This window comes from Penicillium brevicompactum, assembly GCF_028827555.1.
Source record: "Penicillium brevicompactum strain IBT 35665 chromosome Unknown utg000003l_segment0_segment0, whole genome shotgun sequence".
NCBI classification, from domain to species: Eukaryota; Fungi; Ascomycota; class Eurotiomycetes; order Eurotiales; family Aspergillaceae; genus Penicillium; species Penicillium brevicompactum.
Window position 1 is genome coordinate 1,621,776 of NW_026623206.1, and position 22,269 is coordinate 1,644,044.

The 22,269-nt window shown below is 50.4% G+C and overlaps 8 protein-coding genes across 8 annotated transcripts; 4 read left to right on the forward strand and 4 right to left on the reverse strand.

Annotated features, from left to right (window-relative positions):
- Positions 1-682: 682 nt before the first annotated feature.
- Positions 683-5,635, reverse strand: N7506_004485 (uncharacterized protein; the record flags this gene model as incomplete). Its single annotated transcript, XM_056953779.1, is given in 5 exon segments — positions 683-1,666; positions 1,715-2,056; positions 2,074-3,105; positions 3,354-5,532; positions 5,595-5,635. The coding sequence occupies 5 exon segments, from the start codon at positions 5,633-5,635 to the stop codon at positions 683-685; spliced, it is 4,578 nt and encodes a 1,525-aa protein (XP_056812668.1).
- A 665-nt stretch (positions 5,636-6,300) lies between these two features.
- Positions 6,301-7,498, forward strand: N7506_004486 (t-SNARE syntaxin; the record flags this gene model as incomplete). The annotated part of the gene is made up of 5 exons (XM_056953780.1): positions 6,301-6,559; positions 6,610-6,791; positions 6,839-6,958; positions 7,086-7,412; positions 7,466-7,498. 5 exons carry the CDS (start codon positions 6,301-6,303, stop codon positions 7,496-7,498), a joined length of 921 nt encoding a protein of 306 aa, XP_056812669.1.
- A 355-nt stretch (positions 7,499-7,853) lies between these two features.
- On the reverse strand, positions 7,854-11,774 carry N7506_004487 (fungal specific transcription factor domain-containing protein; the record flags this gene model as incomplete). Its single annotated transcript, XM_056953781.1, has 10 exons — positions 7,854-8,325; positions 8,377-8,630; positions 8,682-9,101; positions 9,158-9,474; positions 9,530-10,032; positions 10,654-10,730; positions 10,787-10,912; positions 10,978-11,235; positions 11,298-11,513; positions 11,571-11,774. The coding sequence occupies 10 exons, from the start codon at positions 11,772-11,774 to the stop codon at positions 7,854-7,856; spliced, it is 2,847 nt and encodes a 948-aa protein (XP_056812670.1).
- Positions 11,775-11,801: 27 nt separating this feature from the next.
- N7506_004488 (F-box domain protein) lies at positions 11,802-12,422 on the reverse strand (the record flags this gene model as incomplete). The annotated part of the gene is made up of 1 exon (XM_056953782.1): positions 11,802-12,422. One exon carries the CDS (start codon positions 12,420-12,422, stop codon positions 11,802-11,804), a length of 621 nt encoding a protein of 206 aa, XP_056812671.1.
- A 1,011-nt stretch (positions 12,423-13,433) lies between these two features.
- On the reverse strand, positions 13,434-14,644 carry N7506_004489 (uncharacterized protein; the record flags this gene model as incomplete). Its single annotated transcript, XM_056953783.1, has 2 exons — positions 13,434-14,025; positions 14,076-14,644. 2 exons carry the CDS (start codon positions 14,642-14,644, stop codon positions 13,434-13,436), a joined length of 1,161 nt encoding a protein of 386 aa, XP_056812672.1.
- A 457-nt stretch (positions 14,645-15,101) lies between these two features.
- N7506_004490 (putative C6 transcription factor) lies at positions 15,102-17,352 on the forward strand (the record flags this gene model as incomplete). The annotated part of the gene is made up of 4 exons (XM_056953784.1): positions 15,102-15,478; positions 15,529-15,556; positions 15,608-16,069; positions 16,144-17,352. 4 exons carry the CDS (start codon positions 15,102-15,104, stop codon positions 17,350-17,352), a joined length of 2,076 nt encoding a protein of 691 aa, XP_056812673.1.
- A 484-nt stretch (positions 17,353-17,836) lies between these two features.
- On the forward strand, positions 17,837-19,405 carry N7506_004491 (putative FAD binding monooxygenase; the record flags this gene model as incomplete). The annotated part of the gene is made up of 1 exon (XM_056953785.1): positions 17,837-19,405. One exon carries the CDS (start codon positions 17,837-17,839, stop codon positions 19,403-19,405), a length of 1,569 nt encoding a protein of 522 aa, XP_056812674.1.
- Positions 19,406-20,823: 1,418 nt separating this feature from the next.
- N7506_004492 (putative phosphatidylglycerol specific phospholipase C) lies at positions 20,824-22,266 on the forward strand (the record flags this gene model as incomplete). The annotated part of the gene is made up of 2 exons (XM_056953786.1): positions 20,824-21,402; positions 21,460-22,266. 2 exons carry the CDS (start codon positions 20,824-20,826, stop codon positions 22,264-22,266), a joined length of 1,386 nt encoding a protein of 461 aa, XP_056812675.1.
- Between the last annotated feature and the right edge of the window lie 3 nt (positions 22,267-22,269).

The window sequence follows — 22,269 nt, forward strand, 5'->3', positions numbered from 1 at the left end:
TAATGTTAAACCATAGTATCATCTCAAGCAACCTCCAAGGCCTGGAACCATCTGGGCAGTCCCGAGGTCTTCTCAGCTGAAAATCAGACACAGAGGGTAGCTGGCTGTGGATGTGACATGCTGGGTGAATGAGAAATAGAAAAAAGAGAAAAAAGGGGGCCACCAGGGATTGAACGTGGAAGATCGTATAGTCCCTTCCTGGAAGATAGTAGAAGTACTTCCGTGAACAGAATCGCACCCTGGCCGCCAGGCTGAGGGGAGGTTAACAGGATAACCTGTCCGGGCTGTTACCCGCTAGACCACCCCTCAGTACTAACTACTCACCACTTCTGACGGGGTTTGACCGACGGAATATGCTCTCTGCGAGCTGTAGTGCATGTCACCTTCCCAAATAGGAAATGGGCCACGTTGGGGAGTACCAAGGTCCCAACATTGAATTCCTAGTTCCACGGGTATTAGAAGTACTATCAATGGATCGTAGATAGGTTTTGTATTCATTCTCCAGCCACCTGGGAAGGTCGGTAGGTAGCTTTGATTTGATATGAACATCCAGGGCTGGCGTGTGCTCATGTGTACTATACAGATTGAACACACAAACTTGACAAACATGCGAGAAACTGAAAAATCGCCCAGATGGGTATCGTATGCATCATAATACCAATATATCGTTATAACAGAAATCTCACAAATGTACCGGCGTCCACTCCTGTCCCGGATAAGCAGTGGGGGACATAACAATTTCCTCACTGGAGTCGTCAGCAGTGATTGCAAGCTCGACCGGTTCATGCGTATCATTAACGACTCGAGCCTCATTTTCACTACGATGAGGATGCACCGAAAGAACAGAGACGTTCGAGACGACCCGATTGTCAAATATCGGGGAAGCGAAGTCCGACCCCGTCGGCTTTCGGGATCGGACATTGTGCTCGGGGCCGAGAGTTGGCTCCGGCTTGGTCTCTCGTCCCTCGGACTCGGACTTCTGAGGTAGCGGAGATGGCTCCCCGTGGAGCTCGTGTCTGTGCTCTTCAAGCACTTGGTCCTTACGTTCCTCGTGCTCTTCTTGTTCCTGGTTCTCGTTCAATGTGCCTAGCTGGGGATCTGTGGTTTCGGCTGGTGGGGGTTGTTGCTTCTCCCGATCTTCCTCGATTTGTTGGATTTGGTGGTCTTGAAGTTCTTCCAATGGCGACAGTGGCTGTGCAGCTCGGTTCTCATGGACTGACATGGGAGACGGGGATCGGGATTTCCCAGGAAGTGGATGACTGAGTGCTCTGGTTTGGCGAGAGCCTACAGGTGTCTCACTTACAGCCCCGGACTGGAGCTGGGAGTAAAAGCGATTGGTCGACACAGGATTAGATGATGAACTGGGTGGGAGCGATATGCTGGATCTTTGAGATGTGTCGCGAGGAGGTGGAGTGTCGCTTTTGGGCGGTGCTATGAGTACTGCAGGTGTAGGCGGTTCAACAGGCTTTGACGGTAAAGGCTTTTGATCCTCAAATGGGTTCTTAAGGACCGGTGGTTGATCTTCCAAAGAAGACCCCGTATCTAGATTCCCGTTTGTCGACGGAGGCTTCGGTAGATCCTTGACTTGCAGCGGTTCCGAGACAGTCCTCGTATGCTGAGAAGGTTTAGCTTCCGGTTTTGGAGACTCCTGTCGCCCAAATAGTCCCTGCCAAAGTCAGTCAAGAGAAATGTTAGGATTAAGGTTGTGCCATACGCTGAGCCTACTGAGCGCACGTTTCCGCTGGCCACCCTGAGAGCTCTGAGCTCCCTGCCCTTGGAGATTGGACAGTAGATCTCCAACCGAGGCTCGCCGACGCCTCCCGAAGTTCTTTATCCTTCCAAAGGTAGATTCATCGTTACCGGCCGGAGAGCTCGACTCCGAAGCCTGCAGACCATTGGCAGGTGTGCTAGGACGAGTCCCCTTGCTGTGGATGCTGTGTCTACCAAAGCTACCAAAGCTCAGCATACTGCTCCGAGTTCCCGGAGAGTACCTGACTTCGTTCCTCAAGGGGCTCTGCACGCCCGGGACCGAGGGGGCAAGCCGCTGATCGATTTCCTCTTGGATTCTAGTACCTCAGCAGAAGTTGCGTGTTCAGACGAATACGAAGGAACAAAGGAACCTGTATTCTCATGAGAAGAAGGCCCAGCTTCGGGTGTCGGGTTTGGATTGCCGTTCAAATGGCGCTCGACATTTTGTTGGGGCTCGGCGACCGGTTCAATCTGAGCTTGTGGCGGCTGCAAGGGAGAAGGTGGATCCCTTTCATGGCCATCCTCTTCGGATGAGCGTTTCCCGGTTTCCTCATCGGCCCCGAGTGTTGAGATTGAGGGCTGGCGTGGTACAGCATGCCCGTTTGATGTATGTAAATTAGCATCCTTGGGAGGCGGAGAAGGCGGTTTCGTACTCTCGTCGAATACCGGGCGAATCGACGGGGTAGTAAGAGGTGGAGTTTTCCTGCCTCGCTGGTCTTGGCCTATCTGGCTGCTCGTCCCCAAAGATACGTTGAAGGGTTCGGTATTGATCACCGGTAGGTCCTTATCTATCAGAGGCCCTTTCTTCACTGGCATATCACTGACAGATCGCATCCCAGCCGCTTTGTTTCCCTGTGGCCGCGATGGCTGAATAGGCTGCTTGTTCGTGCCATTCATCTCGCCGTTCATCAGACCAAGGTGCAGCGCAGTAGGCGTGCTTGCAGACCTTTGGGGACGGGGGTCCGTAGGGGAAAGACCAAGCGCAGCTATCATTTCCTGCTCGAAATCTCCCGCAGCCTCGGACTTGTCAGAAGTTCCGGGTTTCGGTGCAGCACCATTGGAAGCTGACAAGTTCTTTGGTTGTACAGCCGTCTCGCCGGAGTTGTGTGACATGGACTTATCCCCCGATTTGGTAGCCCGGGCACGTTTGCGTGCATTGCCTTCATCTTGTGAACCGTCTAGGGAGGAGTCAAGTCCCTTTGGATCAGACTCGGAGGCAGAGCCTCCAGCTTTTGTAGATTTGAAGATTGGCAAACTGCCAAATGAGAGGGAGTTTCGAGAAGAGTTCCCAGCTGCGTCACTGGAAGGGACAGAGAACTGGAAGCTGCGCCGAGGAGCATTTGGTGTCGATTGGCCCTACAAAATTACCAACATCAGAACAAGAAGCAGTTAGGTTGGGGTGTTAGATTGTGGCAAAAGGGTAGAAGCATCAATCGTGTCTCATTCTAGAGCTCAATGCCATAAGGCGCTCGGAATTACATCGTGGTATCCAGTAGAGAAGAAAAGCAGAATTAAAAGGGAGAAATTAAAGCAACGGTTTGAACCGCGCCCACCCAGATGAATAACCCGCTCAGACGAGAAAGAAAAAAGAATCAGGTATCTACCTTGTCAGACCCTCCACTGGGTCGGAACTTGCTTCTGCCCTTCGCAAACAGACCCTTGGCTGCTCCGCTTGCCTTGCCACTAAATGCCCCTGCGGTGTGCAGGAACTCCTTTCCTTTGTCCCCGACGTTCTGCCTGTTCATCACGGAGCCGAGGTGAGCGGAAGGACGTCTCATATGACTACCGCTAGTGGGGGTACCGTCAGTGTTAGAGGAGCCGAGATTGCCAAGAGAAGGCAGCTTGGGGAAACGGCTTCTGGACGGAGATGATTGTGCCACAATGGGAGAGAGATTCTGGCTTTTTTGAACCACATCGGTGTGCTCAGAGTGTTCTTGCACCATGAACTGTAGCCATTGGCTCAAACCAGTATCAAGAGTCGCAAATTGATCGCGCGTGTGTTCAAAGGACTTGATGCGCTGGTTGATGGATGTAATCCCAATTATATCACGGAAGCCTAGAAGCTGGGACTCATCTAGAGATGAGTTCTTCGTAATCAACGGAACTTGAGGCTCTGAAGGTTGGATGGTGCCCGGCCCTGAGACCTGTTCCGGGGGTGAAGCGTTCTGGGGCACGGGTGGAACGATCGAGAGCCGAGGCCTTTCAGCGCGTTGGCTATCTGAGCCTTCATTATCAGAGGTCGGAATCTCGCGGGGCAGGTCGGATTGAATCGCGGCAGTGTCTTCAACAATTGGCTCCGGTTCTTGCATAGAAAGAGTTGTGTCGTGAGGGGGTGATGAATAGCTGCCGGGTATCTGGGGTTCGGGTTCTTCGCTGCCAGAGGATTCCCACGAGAATCGCCGTTCCAACTTAGCCCTCTTTGGTTGATCAACTATGGTAGACGACGAGTTACCCTGGCTGTTTGCATAGGGATCCTGGGGAGCCAAGGGCTGAGGATTTGTCTGGTCAGGCTGAGTGCCAGATACCAGGGCGTTGGGTGTTTCGGTAGGGCTCCAGTATTTTTCATATTGTTGTGGAATAGACTCAGCAGGTGGCTGTGGCTGTGACTGATTCCTCTGTTCTGGTTCCTCTGAGGGAGTAGCTTCACGACTTAAGGACTGTATAATTTCTTCCCTTAAACGGTCGTTGTCGGTGTTCTGCGGCGACTCTTCCGCTCCCATGATGGTGGGGATTGCACCATAGCTATCGGAACCCGAGGCGCTTCCAAACTTCAGGGGCGCAGGTCGATCCTGTCCGTCAATCGAATATGGCTGCATGGTGGAGGGATGTATTTCCGTGCTAGGATGAGGAATGTCGTGAGACGGTGGAGGAATGCCCGAAATTTCCGCACGGTCTGCTGTGGGTGTTTCCTGATCGGTAACCTGGGGTCGCCTCGAGGGGCTATTCTCCGAATTTGGCAGGCTCAGGTCTCGCCGATGGCCAGGCTGGAACACAGGCCCCTCTGTCGTAGCTTCCCGCGGGGGACTAGTTTCGGGCTCCTCAAGAATGGTGGGAGTGCGTTCGTCTTCAACACCACGGCTGCCGATAATAGGGCTGATCACCGAGGTGCTGTCACTGTTAGATCGCTCAACACTGGTGGTGGTAGATTGTGGGGTTTGTGGGACATCGAAGGCCTGGTGCACAACGGAACGATATCCCGCAGAGGGGTTGTGCTGCAGAGCGGGTTGGGCTGTGCTCGTATTTTCTGGCTGAGTGGAGTCTGCGCCGCCCATGAAATCAGTGCCGAAGCTCGAGATCCGTTTCACCTCTGGCAGTTCGACTGATGGGGGCTGTTGAGTTGTTTGCGGGGAAGCCTCGGTGGCGCTAGGAGCTGGGGTACCGTCGGCAACGGGGGACTGAGACGCCTTCTCCTCTCGCATGCGTTTGTAGAGGTCGGCTGGTCTTACGAAGGGAAGAACCTTCTGCTCGCCTCCACCGTTCTTCTTCCCAGCTGAACCCGACTCATCGGCGCCAAACCCGAAACCGGACAATCGGCGCGAGCTCAGCTCCGATGAACTGCCATTATGTTGTGATGCATATGGGGCCCGAGGCACCGGGGGAGGTGCCTCCTCCTCTTCCGACTCATCGTCGTCGTCGCCCCAGTCACCTCCATCATATGAGTATTGCCTAGCTTCTACCCATCGTTTGGTCTTAGAGCGATTGACGTTTGGTTGGAAAGAGATCGGGGTCCCGCTGCTACCACTGCCAGGGGATAGCGGACTGCGAGCATTTGATGGAGAAGGGCTAGAGCACGTCTTAGTATTTGCGCGACAGGTTATGCGACAGCATGCGAGTACGATCCTTACTTTGTTGGGGCTCCGTGCCCATGCGATTGAGTGGGGTCCATTCGTCGGACGTCAGGGAATTGAGATGAGGTCGATTACCAGCATCGACTATGCGCCTGTCAATTCTGAACCGGCAAGTATCAGAGTTAAGTAGCAGAAAACAAGAGGGATCTGCTGCCTAACAGTAGGAGTATGGGGAGGACGAAGGTGGCGTTTTGGCCCGCGTTGGGCAAGGTGCCGATCAAAAGTAGTCGGGAAACAAGATTAGTGTACAAGGACAAGGATGACGTGTCTCCACAGGGTACAATGTTCAAGTCTCTACTCCGTGCTTGTAGCAAACAAAGAGAGAGAAGGAGACCTTTTACGGAGTAAATGAGAGTGAAGCTGTAGACCAAAAATAAACTGGCTGCCTTGCCCCTGGCAGGGCTGTGAAGAGCCTCGGGGCGGTGCTGCGATTACGTAACATGGGGACTACGCAATCAAGACCCTGTTGGCCCACGTTGTGTGGATTTGCCTCTTTGACTTTGTCTCAAACAATTCTGGGGTGATCGGACTTTTGTTTGTTGTGTTCTGATTTGAAGAGACTCGTGGACGCTGCAACCGGACACGTCTACCCCCTTATCGATCGCCGCCGTCTACCCGAAACCGGTCCTCGTGTCGCAAACTCACCACTTCAAGATATCGTCTCTCCGTTACCTCGAAGCTACATCTCATACTACTCCGCAAAATGACTGGTCCGTCAATCCAAGATCGAACCAGCGAGTTCAGCGCTATTCTGGGTCAAGCCCAGAAGCGCATGGGCACATCCAAAGTCGGTTCACAACGCCAGGCATTATTGACAGACGCGCAAAGGCGACAAGCAAATGCATCACCGCAAGGCGCTGCGCAGGAGGCCAAGGTGGCCCGATCGGAGTTTGCGCGGAGAGCTCGTGATATTGGAAGGGGCATTACAGGAACAATGGCAAAATTGCAGCGATTGGCCGAACGTGAGTGTGGTCGCAATGTCTTGAGTGACGGCATTCTAACGGCTGAACAGTGGCGAAGCGGAAATCACTTTTCGATGATCGACCCGTCGAAATATCCGAATTGACATATGTGATTAAGCAAGATCTTGCCGGACTCAACCAGAGCATTGCCTCGTTGCAAGCCCTCACCCACGCGCAGCATCCGAAGTCGAATCGCTCCAAGACAGATCAAGAGGGTGAACACAATGATAACGTGAGTGGAACTCGTAACGTCCGCGGGCTTTGACTGATGCTTTACAGGTCGTTGTTATGCTGCAAGGAAAGCTGGCCGATGTAGGCGCCAGCTTCAAGGAAGTGCTCGAGGTCCGCACGAAGAATATCCAAGCCTCGCGAACACGAACCGAGAACTTCGTTTCCTCGGTATCGTCGAAATCACACAGTGCTCTCGATGCCCAGCGCTCAGACTCTCCTTTGTACAACCCCCGCGGGGCGACGCACGCCACAACCCGGATATCAAGGCAACTCCTCCGACTTATTGACACTCGAGCCTTCGAATCCTTCACCCCTCGGGCGCCCATCTTTCCAATCAGACCAACAGTTAATGGTTATGGAAGAAGGAGAGTCCAGCAACACATATGTTCAGGCACGAGGCGAAGCCATTGAAGCCATTGAACGAACCATTAGTGAATTGGGTGGTATCTTTGGCCAGCTGGCACAGATGGTCAGCGAACAGTCAGAAATGATCCAACGCATTGACGCCAACACTGAGGATGTTGTGGACAACGTCCAAGGTGCCCAGCGTGAACTGATGAAATATTGGACGCGTGTGTCCGGCAATCGCTGGCTCGTTGCTAAGATGTTCGGTGTCCTGATGGTGAGTTCACATACCTCATTCGCATTGAGAACATTGCTAACAAATCATGACAGATCTTCTTCCTTCTCTGGGTCTTGATTTCGTGATAAACATGGCATCGACCCCTCTTCTCCTTTACTGTATTATAATACCTGGCTTGTCTGGTTTTCGACAACTGGCCCTTCTACATGTCACCCATCGAGAACCTTCCGCTTCTCAATGTCTTTTCTCTTTGCTCTCTGGTTAGACTCTGGGATGTCCTCACCATTCACGCTCTTTATCCTGCATTTCGCTTTTCTATGTTAACTTGGACTGTGTCCCGAAGAGCTACTTGAGTAAATACATCTCACGTACTAATTGAATCGAAACAAAGCATGGCACAACTAGCCATGAACGAATTCCAGAAAAAAGAATATCTTGCGCTTGAGTATGCTGTTCCTTCTGCAGCAGAACTAGCTTAGTCTATGTAGCGTCAAAGTGCGTCATGGCACCCCATAACTCTGATTCAGCCCAACCCAATGATGGCTGATTATTGAACAACTCCCACACAAGACTATCGTCCCATCCTTCTACAGCCCGGGGAACTGTTGGGTCGCCCGTTGTAGGATCCGCGTCTTTAAGGGTTTCCGCAGCTTGATCCGCAGCCCGACCAAAGATATCCGTGAAAGATACATCCTGGGTGGGCTTGTCGGTTGATTCCACCCTAGTGAGCGTAGTCGATGGTTGTTCAGGCGGGCCTTTCACCAGTGGTGCACAAAGATCCAAGAACTTGGAAAAGAGCTTGTATAACTTGCCAATAGACGCATTTGCTTCGGCGAACTGATGAAGATCATCTGTGATATTTTGGATCATGTCGAAGTCCTTCTCGTTTGACGTTGCAATCACATTGCAAAACAAGACAAAGAAGGGAGCTAGGGGGGACAAAAGCATGGTCCTTTTGGGCGGCTGTTAGAGTATGGCATTGGCGGGGAAAATTGTGGCATACCAGGTGAGAAAATAAGGATAAGAATTGATGCAGTTGAGATGATCTGAGAATGCCTTTTGTAGCGCACGAAGAGTCGTAAGTGCTTCTCTTGCAGAGTATAAGCAGTTTTCGCAGACTAGTCGGGATTTAAGCACCGAGGAGCGTGCTTGGATGATTGTCGTCAGAACGCTATAATAGTTGAAGTCCATTGAGGGCCACTCGCGTCGAAGGTAATTCCATGATTGTGGAAATTCTTTTTCTTGACGCTGCCGGACCTGTAGGCACAATGAGTGGTGGTTTGATGTTTTATGGAGCCCATGTCTTACCTTTTGCATGTTGGTGTGTATTGTGTGTGCCCGCGCCACTAGATCCGACAGCATGGTGGCTTTTTCGGTGTCTTCTATGCTTTTGCTATCAAGCAAGATGTTTAGTAGAGAGCTTTTCAACTCTGCATACTCGACTATGCCGGTTATCAAAGCAGATGTGGGTAGATCGGGGTCTAAGTGGATCAATTGCGTTGGTGGCACCTTGAGGTCTGGTAGAGAAGGCGGCCGAAGCAGTAGTAGGCTGAGTGTCCTGTCGAAGTAGTAGCAAGTGTATACACAAGCATGAATACTTTCCTCGATGTCACTCCGTGCATGGACATCTGTGATGTTGTGGTAGTTCAGTGAAACAATAACCCTGGAAGCTAGCGCCGTGAACATCCAACAGCGTGACATGTTTCCTAGATATTGCATCAATCGTACCTGGGACATATCAGTAGAAACAACTTATAGGGATAGATAGTTTCGATGACACATACCGCGGACATGAGGGATTGAAGCAACAAGAGACTGGGGGCAGCCGTCAAAGGAATTTGGTTCAACAAATCTGTAGCAGCGGCTTCAAATTGTTTCTTTAGCGTCCGGAAATGAACTTTCAAAGGTTCACTGGGAATCAACGGGGCCAATTTTGATATGCAGCCCATAGCCTTTACCCAGACATTGATTCGGTAGTGTTGAAGCACTTGTTCACATTCACTTCCTTCAATAATGGCAAGCCCCATTTGCTCCAAAACCTTGTCGGAGATGTGATCAGGCCAGGAAACGGTCCCTTGGGAGTTTGTCTTTTTGTCATGGCCTGCCAATGTCAGTGCCAATCAAGCCAACCCACCGATGTGTACATGGTCACCTACCAGGAAGCATCATATAAAGCAGTTCTGGCGTGAGACGCGGAGGCTCCAGGTTATTCTCCACGTCGATGTCATCCATAGCTGCTGTTTCCTCTAGATGCAGTATCGGATTGGACAGTTGGCCCACGAACTTTCGAGCTGATTCAAGGGCAGTTCGCCTATCCTTTGACAAAGCCGGATTGCATTGAAGCTCATGTTCGATGTAACCCCGAGCTTCACTCACATGGTGGGTAGAGCCCGGCGAATGCACATGGTGAGCATTCGCTTGAGCCATAGTTTGAGCCTTATATCGCTTGCTCGCTGGAGGCTGTTGCGGATTGATATCATGTGAGTCATGTACTAGGGGTCGTTTCTGTTTATCGTTTGTTGCTTCGGCGATATTCAGTAGACCAGCTGAAGGCGAAGTAGATGTGCTACTGGCAACATGGTGGTTTGCTGGGTAGTCTGTAGTCTCATGATTCTTTGACTCTTCAAGCCTCGCCAGCCGTTGAGTCAATGCATCTAGCCTACTACTGGTCAGTAATCAGTAAAACAAGGGCAAGATCCATTTACCGAGAGACTCGTGGCCTATGAACGCGTGCCTGGCGATTACGAAGACAATCTGCGCCTGCATCGGTGCAGTTCACGCAGGGATCTTGGCGATCACATTTGACCTATGCCGACGTTACATAAGGGCACCGGCCTTCCAAAAATCAATATCTTTGGGCATACCTTTCGGGTGTGGCACAAGTCGCACTAAGAACCGGTCAATTGAGTTGATTCCGACAGGGAGGAGGGAGGGACTCAGAGGCGCGGCGTTCCCCGAGCCGAAGCATTTTCACTTACCGCGGACATTATTTCGGATAATTCAACCTAGAATCGGAATGGGGGAATGCTACAGAGGAGAGTTGCGTTGAATGGGCATAATGATGCCGGAGTACGGGTCGCAAGTTCGGCTTCCGAAATGCCGAGATCCGAGAGGTACCAGACGAGAATCATGTACGCTAAGGTGTTCATCCATATATATGCTACTTTAATTCAAAAATTTGAGTCCCATGTATCGATCAGGCACGGTAACATGCCCAGGTGTATTGCACAATACATATGATCGAGGTTGACGGTGCTGACGGTATTGACGGCCGACCTACTCTCCTCCCTCTGTTTCTAGGGACCGTTTGATCACCTCAGAAATTACCCCCAAGCGCATCAACGCGCCTTTGTTACTCTATATCCCACTCATTAGCTCTGTCTTGCATGTGTGCCATAGCCAGAAGATCATACCTGATGAGCATACAGTCCCGTGATGGTTGTCCCTGGGGTTATCGGGAGGACTTTGAATTCGGCATCATCAATAGGCTTTCCACCTTGATTTGTAAACTTGAACGATCTACCAAAGCTCGTTGCTACCTATAAGGATGTAATTAGCAAACCAGCTGATTCTAAAGCAACAGATTCAGAAAAAAACAACCAACCTTGAAAGAATGTAGCTTTGCGCGGATGTAAGTGGTTGGTACTTCGTCACCATCTCCCGGTTGGTCAAAGAATTTATCAATGGCAACCTCAATGGCCTGGATAATTTCACCACCAGGACCGTCAATAGTAAACTCAATGTTCTTGGGTTTATCATTTTCTTCGGAGTCAATTGCCTCTTCGGAATCGCTGGGTTCGGCAACGGTGATTTTCTCGCGACCAAGGGTAAGTGAGGGGGCGGGAATGTCTTCTCCGTCATACTGGAATTGAATACGGCCGTTCAAAGAAACAGAAATCTTTGTCAATGCTCGAAGATAGGCACCTTGTGGGCCTCCAAACCGAGACCAGACCAAAGGCTGGTATCGCTTGATGAGGGAATCTTTTCCTGTGAAGGACTCGGCATTGAGAGAGACATCATCTGGTGGAATGGAGGGATTGGTGGAATGGAGGGATACCAATAAGCTTGGTCTCGGAAGGACAACTCATGGGCAGTAGTTCCTTCCAATGGAGCAGCCGCGAAGCTCACAATTTTAAATCCCTAGTGTGCATCAATGATAAGCAATCGATAATATTCACATGTAGGATGTGGTCTTACATCGATTCCAATCCTCAAACGTTCGACAGATCCAATATCAGCCAACCGTCTTGTGAGAGGTGAGTCTCGTGGGGAGCCAATCCATTGTGAAACGGAATCGTCATTCGAGATGACCTGGAGCGCATGAAGACCCATGGTACCCATTGCTAAGATGAACCCTTTCACACCTTCAACATCCAGAACCACGCTTGTTTCAGGGGCCATGTAGCCAAAAGAATGATCAACGCCTTCTTAAGAAACGAAACGCATACCGGAAACATAAACCATGTCTCCGATATCCACCGTTGAGAATATGATCTTGCTGAGGGCTTGTGGTATTGAGCGAAGGTGAGTTTGCATTAATCGGGCTCCACTGCGGAAAAGCCACCTAGGACCATTGTCGACGATTGCATTCACAACTGTCAATTCCGAATCACCCAAAGACGAACTTGGCAGAGATGAGGTGGCATCCTCGGTCGTCAAATGCAAGCGTAGTAAATTTCTGACAATACGCGACAAGTTCCAAACTCTCTTTCTGTTTTTGAGACCGGGAGAAAGATTTGTATCCTCGGTGAGATTGTACAAAGCTAGCCAGTTTCCAGTATGTTTGCTGTCCTGTGTTTCAAAAAGGAATCCGCGTTCATGCTCGGGTTCGAATCTGGAGGCCCAGAAAGTCTGGCTTGATGTCAATTGATTGAAAGCTTTTGAAGCAAAGCGTAGACTCAGTGCATCCTGGGTAGGCAAGTAGGAAGCAATTGTCTCCAGTATCTCAACCGGCAAGGTAGACAGCTCATCTTTTCTCTCGAGTCTCGATGCCGACTGGGACAGTTCGGGTTGGTCTAGCGAGGCGAGTCGAATCAGGTCACTAGACATTTTGCGATAGTCTGGTAAGTGTGTAGAACTCTGGGGGAATCTCAAGGCCGATGTCACTAGCTCAGTAATTTCTGGAGCTTCGCAGGGATTTTCTCGGCACATTTCCACAGTTTTGAGGTCTGTGTGCATGACTCTGCGTTCCCACGGATATTCATTGTCCTTGTCAATGAACCCAAGACCTCCATAATTATGCCCCCAGAAAAAACCAGATCTGCCAGGAAGGCTTGGCAGGGAATTGCAGATCTCAAGAATTCGGTAGAGTGAAATGTTGTCAAGTTGAATGGCCTTTTGAAAAACTGACCAGCACGCATCATGGCATACAAAACCATGCACTTCATCCTCGGGGGTGTGGTGCATTACGGGAATTATGTGCAGTGGCACATGGTCTCCATCGTCCCATCGCGTGGTAGGATCCAAAGGTACAAACCATAAGCCTGCCCTTGGATCAGAATACCGTCCCGTTCCACTGAGATGATAGCCATCAGGATCTTTGTAGACTTTGAAATGTAAGCTTTTTCTCTGGGAGGGATCTGTTTATCCATACTTGCTCGAAACTCCCTTAGCCATGAATGCTTTGCATGCTCCATCTGTTCGCTGACGATGTCATGTCCACATATGATACATGCAAAGTGTGCTGGACTCGTTTTGTGGAAAATTATTTCTTGGCGAAGAGGAGTGAAATATACTTGCATATGCAAAGAGGGCTGGAGGGATCCAGGACAGACACCTCGAGGGCGGGGTGCAAATATGAAATGGGTCAGCAAGCGCTGGGGTGGGCGCTTAGCCCCCACTCACTGGCTGCGGGAGCGGGGGTTGGCTACCTAGGGGGCGCATGTTGGCCGCCGGCGCGTATACTATTCTCTTTTAATGTGGTAATCACAATATTGCTAGAGTGCTTGTGCCAAGCTAAGGAAGGACTCTGCGGTAAACGCAAACATAGAAGCTTCAGCTCACATGCTGTATATTGAGAGATCAGCAAGACGTCCGGTCGGGATATCTCAACTGTTACAACTATTCATCATAACGATCATAGCAAGACCCACACTCCATTTTAACAGTGGAACCATGGAGAACATGCACTTCTGTATCTTCGACAGTATGCGGGATAGCGCCTCGTCGATCCATCTCATGCGACGCTGCTTGAAACCATACATGGTTGAGCTCTAGCTCATGGTCCATGTGCCGGTCATGATCGCTGACTGATGCCACATAGTCGTTGAGGTCTTGTCGCATTCTTAACAAAAACTCTTTTCGATGAGACCATGTAGAGTCATGTGTACCATTTTGCTTCTTATGGTCGTCTTTAGCTACTGCAACAAAGAAGCTGACAAGTCTCTCCATTGTCGAGGTGGTGAGAAGAAGACTGATCCAGCTTTCGGCCGAGGAATGAGGAATTTCTGGCCCCATCAAGCGCTGCACGGTCGAGAAAAGGAGATGCATGCAGTGGTGGGTGGACAAAAATATATGAGTGTCCGTGAATGGAGCCTTTTGCAGAATTGATTGTTGCCTTTTGATAGATGACGCCAGGTCATGACTGTGGTGTGAGTGATGGTGATCATGAGCCGAGACAGCAGAAGCCTCAAGGAAGAATACCGCATAGGCCCTGGAAGCAAGTTAGCATTTAGTCAAGCAAGACGTATCTTGGGACCATACATTGGGCGCAGAAGCTTGGCTTGTAGTGCCGCCACGGCTCTGCTGTGGACAACCTCTTTCTCCGTCTTAGAAGAAGTCCACAAAGGCTGAGCAATTGGATCGGTCTCCAAGTGATGCTCCACTACGTGATCAGCCAGGTGGTAGGACAGTCGAAGACAAGTATTCCAGCATCGCTTCAAATCACCGAGATATCCCAAAGAATATCCCGCGTTATCTTGATCGATGGCTGGATTATATTCAGGCGGTGGTGGTGGGAACAATTCGCAGATGAATGCGATGTCATCTCCCGGCGACAAAAATTCATTGAGGGAGTAGCCGTGATGGTGGATTTGTTTACGAAGCTGAATGTATTCCCAGGCAATGGCAAATTCCAGCTTGGCCACTCGGTCATGCAGCAATCGACAACTTAGGGACAAAGAGCCAATATCTTTGAGCTCACAAGATGCCAATATTGCCACAAAGATGTGAGAGGGAAGCTTTTTCCACACTGGATCCTTGGGTCCCACGTAGCTTGAGCTCCGTCTGCCTCTCCGGAGGACAGTTTTCACTCGATCAAGAAAGTGTGCCATGGCAAATGCATTCAAGGAATCACTGGAAGACCCCAGTATATGTATTTGCAATTGATGTGAGAAGGATCCGTGGGAATGATAGCAATACGAGTATCTGACAATGCCCAGACTGTAGCGGCGCAGTCATGGGACCGGATAGACTTTGACATGGCAAACGGGAACAACTTCAGAGGTCGAGGGGTTTTTCGTTTCAGCCTGGAAACAAGCAATTGCAGTGGAGAATATCAAGCCAATTGAAGTTGACAATTTAACCCAACCGAGATTGAAACGATGTCTTAGGTGGAGATGGTGGAAGTGGGCTGGGCGCCTGACTTATGAGGCCGAAACTCATGAGTCTCCGGCCCCGGTTGTCGTGCCGATCGCAACATGCACCCATCCTCTCCGCGTTTTCTACTGATGGAATAGCAACACATACATACTCTATGTGCCTAGCTGGCTCGGACAGTATCTTGTCGCAATGGATCCGAGCAGCGCGAATAATCCCTTGAACGGCGCGCGCGCAACAGACTCCCCACCAAAACAACTCACCCCGTTCTCATGTGTGGTCTGCCACAGGCGGAAGGTCAAATGCGACAGAAAAGAGCCGTGTTCTAATTGCGCGAAGGCGAGTGTGGAGTGTGTGTACCGTGCTCCCCCACCGCGCCGCAAAAGGGGGCTCGAGCCGAATGGCGACGTGTCGCAACAACCCGCGAAATCCCTCAAACGCAATGCAGAACCTAGCAGCAGTACACCTGCTACACATAGATCCCCAGATGGAGAAGAGCGGGCTGGTCCTGAGAGAAATGGATCCGGGAGGATGATTATGAAGGATGGCAACTCCATCTACCTGGAAAAGTGAATATTGCATTTGTATGTGTGATCAACATTGCTAACTTGCGCATCAGTAACCTATGGACAAGTGTGAGCAACGAGGTGCGTATTCGTTGAGTGCTGGCGCATTCTGGTTTTGACCGTTTTTGTTAGCTCCCCAACGCATCGGATGTCTTGGGGGATGTATCGGACACAGGCAGCGATGATCTTGCCCAGGATGTGGATGATGAATACGCTATACTTTCTCCTTCCACGACAAGAAAAGTCCTCGCAGAGCTTCATCCAACTCCCTTGCATATCTTCAAGCTGTGGCAAGCATTTCTCGAGAATGTGAATCCACTCACCAAGGTCATCCATGTACCAACCCTGCAACAACAAATCCTGGAAGCTATGAGTGACCTACCGAGAGCGAGTAAAGAGCTCGAAGCACTGATGTTTGCGATATACTGCATTGCGCTGGTTTCCATGGAACAAAGCGATGTCGAGAAGTCATTTGGAGAAAGCAAGAAGGTTCTTCTATCAAAATACAAAAAAGGGGCCCAGCAGGCGTTCAAGAACGCGGCACTGCTCCGCACTTCGAGTTTAACGGTCCTTCAAGCTTTCATGTTGTATCTGGTATGTTCGTCCCATTCCCCCCCCGGACTCTCTCATGGCTGAATTCGGGCTCGAATCTAACAGTGTTTCTGTAGCTGTGTATGCGGGCATTTTCCGATCCCCACACAATTTGGACTCTATGTGGGATTGCAACACGAATTGCGCAGCGAATCGGAGTCCATCGAGACGGTTCCAACCACGGTCTATCAGTCTTCGAGACCGAGATGCGCCGTCGCGTTTGGTTCCAACTCATGATCATAGATGCCACTTCTGCCCAATTTTGCGGCGTTGCTTCGAGTACCGTCCCAACTTCAATTGACATTCAACCCCCCATGAATGCAAATGATAGCGATCTCGACCCCCGCATGACAGAACCGGCCTGCGAGAAACAAGGCCCGACAGAGATGATCTTTGTTTTGGCTCGAAGCGGACTTGGACAGTGGTTGCGCCGTTTATCATCAACCGGCGTCTCAGGTGATAATACTGGACCATGGGCAAATCTATCATCTTCATCGATGCCATTGCACGAAAAAGACAAGACCATTGACGAACTTGAGGAATTCATGGAGTCGAGATTCCTTCGATATTGCGACAAGTCAATTCCACTACACATGGTGACAAGGTTAATGGCCCGTTCAGCTGTACACTACACCCGACTGATGGCGCACCACCCTCGTCAATACCGGGACCAGAACATCCGCATATCTCCGGCCGAGAAAAACATCATTTTTGAAAGCGCCCTCAAAATGACCAAGTATGCCGACCACGCACAGAACAACCCAGTCGTTCGGAGATTCTCGTGGCACACTGTGAACCATATGCCGTGGGACGCCATCATATTCATGCTTTCGGAGCTACGGAATCGGACCGACCCAGAGGAGAAGAGCACCGTCTGGCAGTTGATTGGGAATGTCTATTCTCAACACATACTCGAGTCTGGTAAGAAAGCTTCTACGCCTCTTCACTTGGCCATTGAAAGTTTGATCATAAAGGCCTGGAGGGCGTATATTGGAGAGTGTAACCTCAAACGCCGCACACCTACACCTTGTCCCACTATTGTCGCCTCTTTGCTAGCGAATAGACCAAATGTTCCCGACCCGCAACCCGCCGAAAGAATCGTTGAATTTGAAAGTGATGCAGAGCCACATGCGCAGCCCAGTCACGAGTTTCCCACTTCTCACTTTGATCCAGAGGCAGAGAAATTCGACTTCATGATGGGAGACAGTCCAGTCGATTGGAATGAGTGGGACAACCTTCTCAATCAGTTCCAAAGCTCCTTGGCCGATGATACGTTTATGACCTGACAGGGCGGTCTGATCCCTTTGTCGAGCATGGAGCTGCGAGTTGAGCTGCGCCGCCATGACTCAAAAATCGATATCAGCCTCACGAATAAAACGGGTCCACCATGATTCAATAAATATCACGAGAGCACCGGGGAAATTTGGGCTCGTATTCATGTAAACCAGGAGCGGGTGTGCTCGCGCCGATCGGCAACCGATCCTCCGATCCCGCATGGACGTCTTGGCTGTACTTGGCCTCACCAATATGGACGCGACTCTCGGGGTCGGTGACTAAATGGCCGAGCAATGACGGCATAAACGACTCAGCTTATTGTTGATGTCCCTTTTTTCGAGGTATTGTCTTTGGCCAAGGAACATTATTTAAAGTCGGTCACGCCTCACGGTTTTTGTTTCGTTATTTTTTTGTTTTAACTATACCCATCTCTCTATCGACCAAATATCTTTTTCAAACTGTTCACACAGGATAGCATTCGACTGTTGTGTGAGAATGAAGCCTCAAACTGAAGTGCTCATTATCGGCGCAGGTCCGACTGGCCTTGTCCTTGCCTTATGGCTCCAACATCAAGGTGTTACTGTCCACATTGTTGACAAAGCGACTGCACCAGCAAGCAAGTCTCGCGCAATTGTCGTCCACGCGCGCATAATTGAACTATACCGACAGCTTGGAATCTCCGATGATCTTTTAGCTCTTGGATACAAGCTCCCAGCGACGAATCTTTGGGTTCATGGGCAATGCAAAGCGCGGATAGCATTGCAAGACTTTGGCTGCGAGCTAACTCCATACCCATTCATGTTCACTGTTCCACAAGATGAACATGAAAAGATGCTCGAGAAGCGACTTAACAGCGTTGGTGTCTATATCCAGCGACGCACAACATTGCAGGGCTTTGTGGATCACGGTTCAAGCATCACTGCTACTCTATTTCACGAGGCCGATGGAACTTCAAGTACACACGAAGCATCTTACATTGTTGGCTGTGATGGGGCGCATTCAGCTGTCCGTCATGCTATTGGTGCCACATACGAAGGGGAGACTTACAAACCGTTATTCTACATCGCCGACATCGAAGGTGAAGGCGACAGGCTCTTCAACGGAGAAGGCAACCTCATGATCACGAACCAGAGCTTCAATCTGATAGTTCCCTACAACACAGCAGGACATGCAAGATTGGTTGGCATCACAAGCCTGGGCGCTGAAGACAATCCCACCCTCGACTCCCCAGATCACGACCACCAGATCACATTTGAAGACGTCAGGCCACAGTTAATGGAAACAATGGATATCAACATAAAGAAGCTCAACTGGTTCTCCACATACCGCAGCCACCACCGTATTGCGGACAAATTCCGCAGCGGTCAGGCGTTCCTCGTTGGAGACGCAGCCCACATCCACAGTCCAGTGGGTGGTCAGGGCATGAACACTGGCATCATGGATTCTATCAACCTAGCCTGGAAACTAGCGACTGTGCTCAAGCAGACAGAAATGAGCGAGGAGGCGAAACATCAACTCTTAGAATCCTACGAGTCTGAACGGCGCTCCTTTGCCCTGACGATCGTCAAATCAACCGACACCGGGTTCACAACCTTAACCTCACAAGGAACGCTCGGATATATCCTTCGAAACTGGTTGATACCTTTCATAATCCCTTTGGCCGTGAAGTTCGAATCCGCCCGCAAGCGGATCTTCCGCGGTGCTTCTCAGCTCATATGCAATTACCGCGATAGCAGTCTTTCTCAAACCAAAACAGGAGAAATTCAGTCCGGTGATCGGCTGCCGTGGGTTGAAACAGACCATGGTGACAATTTCTCAACACTTCGAGACCTTTGCTGGCAGCTCCATGTGTATGGAGAGCCTGGACCAGAACTAGGCCGGTGGGCCGAGAAGTCGCGCGTGAAGTTGTTTGTTTTCCAATGGAGTGACCAGTATGCCAAGGCCGGTCTCATTCAGGATGCTGTTTATTTGTTGCGCCCGGATCAGTACATCGGGGGGATCTTTGAGGGAGAAGCTGTTGAGCCGAGGCTGAACGAGTACCTTTCTGGCTTGGGATTAATTTAGACACCTGGGCAGGTCAAACGCTGGGATAACCATGGATCGCGTCGCCAATTAATATAGGGGTGCATCAATTCTTGGAAATGCTGGGATAATCATTCATCTTTACCTACTACACTGCTAGGGCTACCTAATTTATCAAATATATCCTTATGAGGTCCTGCTTAGCAGTACCTACTCCAAATATGGCCAGGTGTTTTGCTAGAAGTGCTTGAGGCCATACATGCTCTATTTTTTAAACATACGCCACCTGTGCAGTACCACGGTGAGCCTACTCGCACCGGGGCAGTTGGCTTTCAGTCCACGGGCGTTATAAGGTTGCATGGATCCACCCTACGATTGGCCAAGACCCAGAATAACTTCCACGGGCTCTGATATCCCAAAGCCTCGTGATATTTGGTTGATGTGCTCTAGTAGCCTGGGTGCCTTGACAACAAACGACGGACAAAGAGGAGGATGATGAAGGAGAAAAGGGTTTAAAACAAAGGGAACAAATTCAGCTGGACATCGGGACTAGGATTCGAGCCCAGTACTTCGGGAAGGAAGGAAACTGACCCAACAGATGGAGAGGATTGGGCCCTTTTGGGATTAAGCTGGCGCGAAATCAGGACATGCGACACCTCACCCAGCTGGTATTTTTTATGCCTGGGAGCCCTTATTTGGCCTTTTAATGGACCATTAGATCTACTGAGACTCATCTCCTGGCCACCACACTTGGAATTATCCGCCCAACAGGGAGCATACAGCCTTCTCTTCAGGCCAAAATCAAAGTTGATACATTTTCGCACACTATCTCTTGCTTAAATTCTCCACTCATATCTATTCTCACCGAAGACCACGAATAGAAAGTTCTATTTCCTTCCATTTTCCCATTTAAGAGGCAATATACACACTCGTGGACACTCGTGGACATAGAGTGCGACTACCCATGTGCTTATAGTTCGACGCATGCGCCAAGACTCAACCGTGATTGGTGGCTTGGCAGAGATTAAAGTCCAGGCTCATACTTTTGATTGGTGTGCCTGTGGGGCCAAGCTCATCCGGCCCCACAATTTTCATCCGAAAACGTGCCTTTCTTTTGTTTTCGACTCGCTGCTGCCCTTTGCTGGAATACCCGCGATAATGGGCGATGGTATCGAGCCCACTTCTTCAAATTGAACCTGCGCTAGTGAGTCCCGCTAACCTTGGAAGCACTGGTCCTTGCGGACTGCTTAGCCAAATTGCTTACTGCATGCACATGTGGTCACGATGACAGGTCCTCATTTGCTACACGGGATGTGCCTAATTGAGACAATATCGCACGTTTCCGACTCGGAATGTCGTTTGATATTTGCGGACGCCCTATCCTGAAATATATAAAAGGACCACGGCGGCCGAAGTGATCATCGCAATCCAGTGCCTTCTTTCCTCAAGTTCTCGACACAATGAAGACCAATACTTTCCTTTCATTGTTGGGCCTTTCCAGCAGTGCCTTGGGTGCTGCTGTGAGCAAGGGATCCCAAGAGCCTTTCGGGTACAAATCTGGCTCGAAGGAGTCGGTTGCCAATATGAAGGACAAGATCGAGAATGTTGTGTGGATTATCCTCGAGAACCGTGGATTTGACAACATCCTCGGTGGTGTCAAGAAGGAAGGTCTGGACAATGTTGTCAACAACGGTCCTTTCTGGAATCCTGAGAGTGTCAACGACACCAACAGCAAGAAGTGGTACAGTCAATACAAAGACTACGACTCAGTTCTTCATGACCCTGATCACTCGGTCACTGGAGTGAACTTTGAGCTCTATGGCACCTACAACCCTGACAATGAGGCTATTGCCAATGGCACTCTTAAGCCCAATCTAGAAGGCTTCGTCAACCGCCAGATGCAGGCCTACCCCAGTATCTCGGCTCAGCGAGCTACTGATGAGGTCATGGGATACTACTCCGAGGATGAGATCCCAACACTCGTTGACCTGGTTGACGAATTCACGACATTTAATTACTGGCACTCTTGTGTCCCTGGTGTGAGTCATCCCCCAACTTGAGATCCAATTTCAGAAATTCAGCTGACACGCAACCAGCCTACCAACCCTAACCGTCTTTGTGCGGTGTCTGGTACTGCCGACGGCCACGGCAAGAACGACGAGAGCTTCGATGTCTCCGGCGTTGATACCTCCAGTATCTTCCAGGTTGCTTCGGAGAAGGGTATCTCGTGGCGCAACTACGACGGCACCAACGGTGACTTCCTGCCAGACTCCATGTTCTTCAACTGGACAGCCCAAAACGCCAAGAGCAACGTTGTGCCCCTCGAAAACTTCTACCAGGACGCATACCTGGGTCTTCTCCCCCAATTGTCATACATCAACCCATCCTGCTGCGGTCTCAACACCAACTCCATGCACCCCTCCGGCAACGTCTCCTTCGGACAAGTCCTCCTGAAACAGGTCTACGATGCCGTCCGCACAGGCCCACAGTGGGACAAGACTCTGCTCCTCATCACCTTCGATGAGACTGGTGGATTTTTCGATCACGTTGCTCCCCCTCTTGCCGTCCGTCCTGACGAGAAGACCTACACCGAGACCGCTGCTGATGGCACTGAGTACACCCTCAACTTCGACCGTCTGGGTGGTCGCATGCCTACTTGGCTCGTATCTCCCTACGCTCCCCGTGGCCACGTCGAGAACTATGGAACGGATCCTGTCACTGGCGAGTCAACTTCTTACAGTGCCACCTCGGTCTTGAAGACTCTCGGGTACCTGTGGGATTTGGAAGACATGAGTCCTCGTGTGAAGCACTCTCCTGCTTTCGATCATTTGATCGGAACTAAGGCCCGTGGCTCCGCACCTAGCGTTCTGAAGAACCCTCACACTTTCCCTGATGCTATCTAAGCA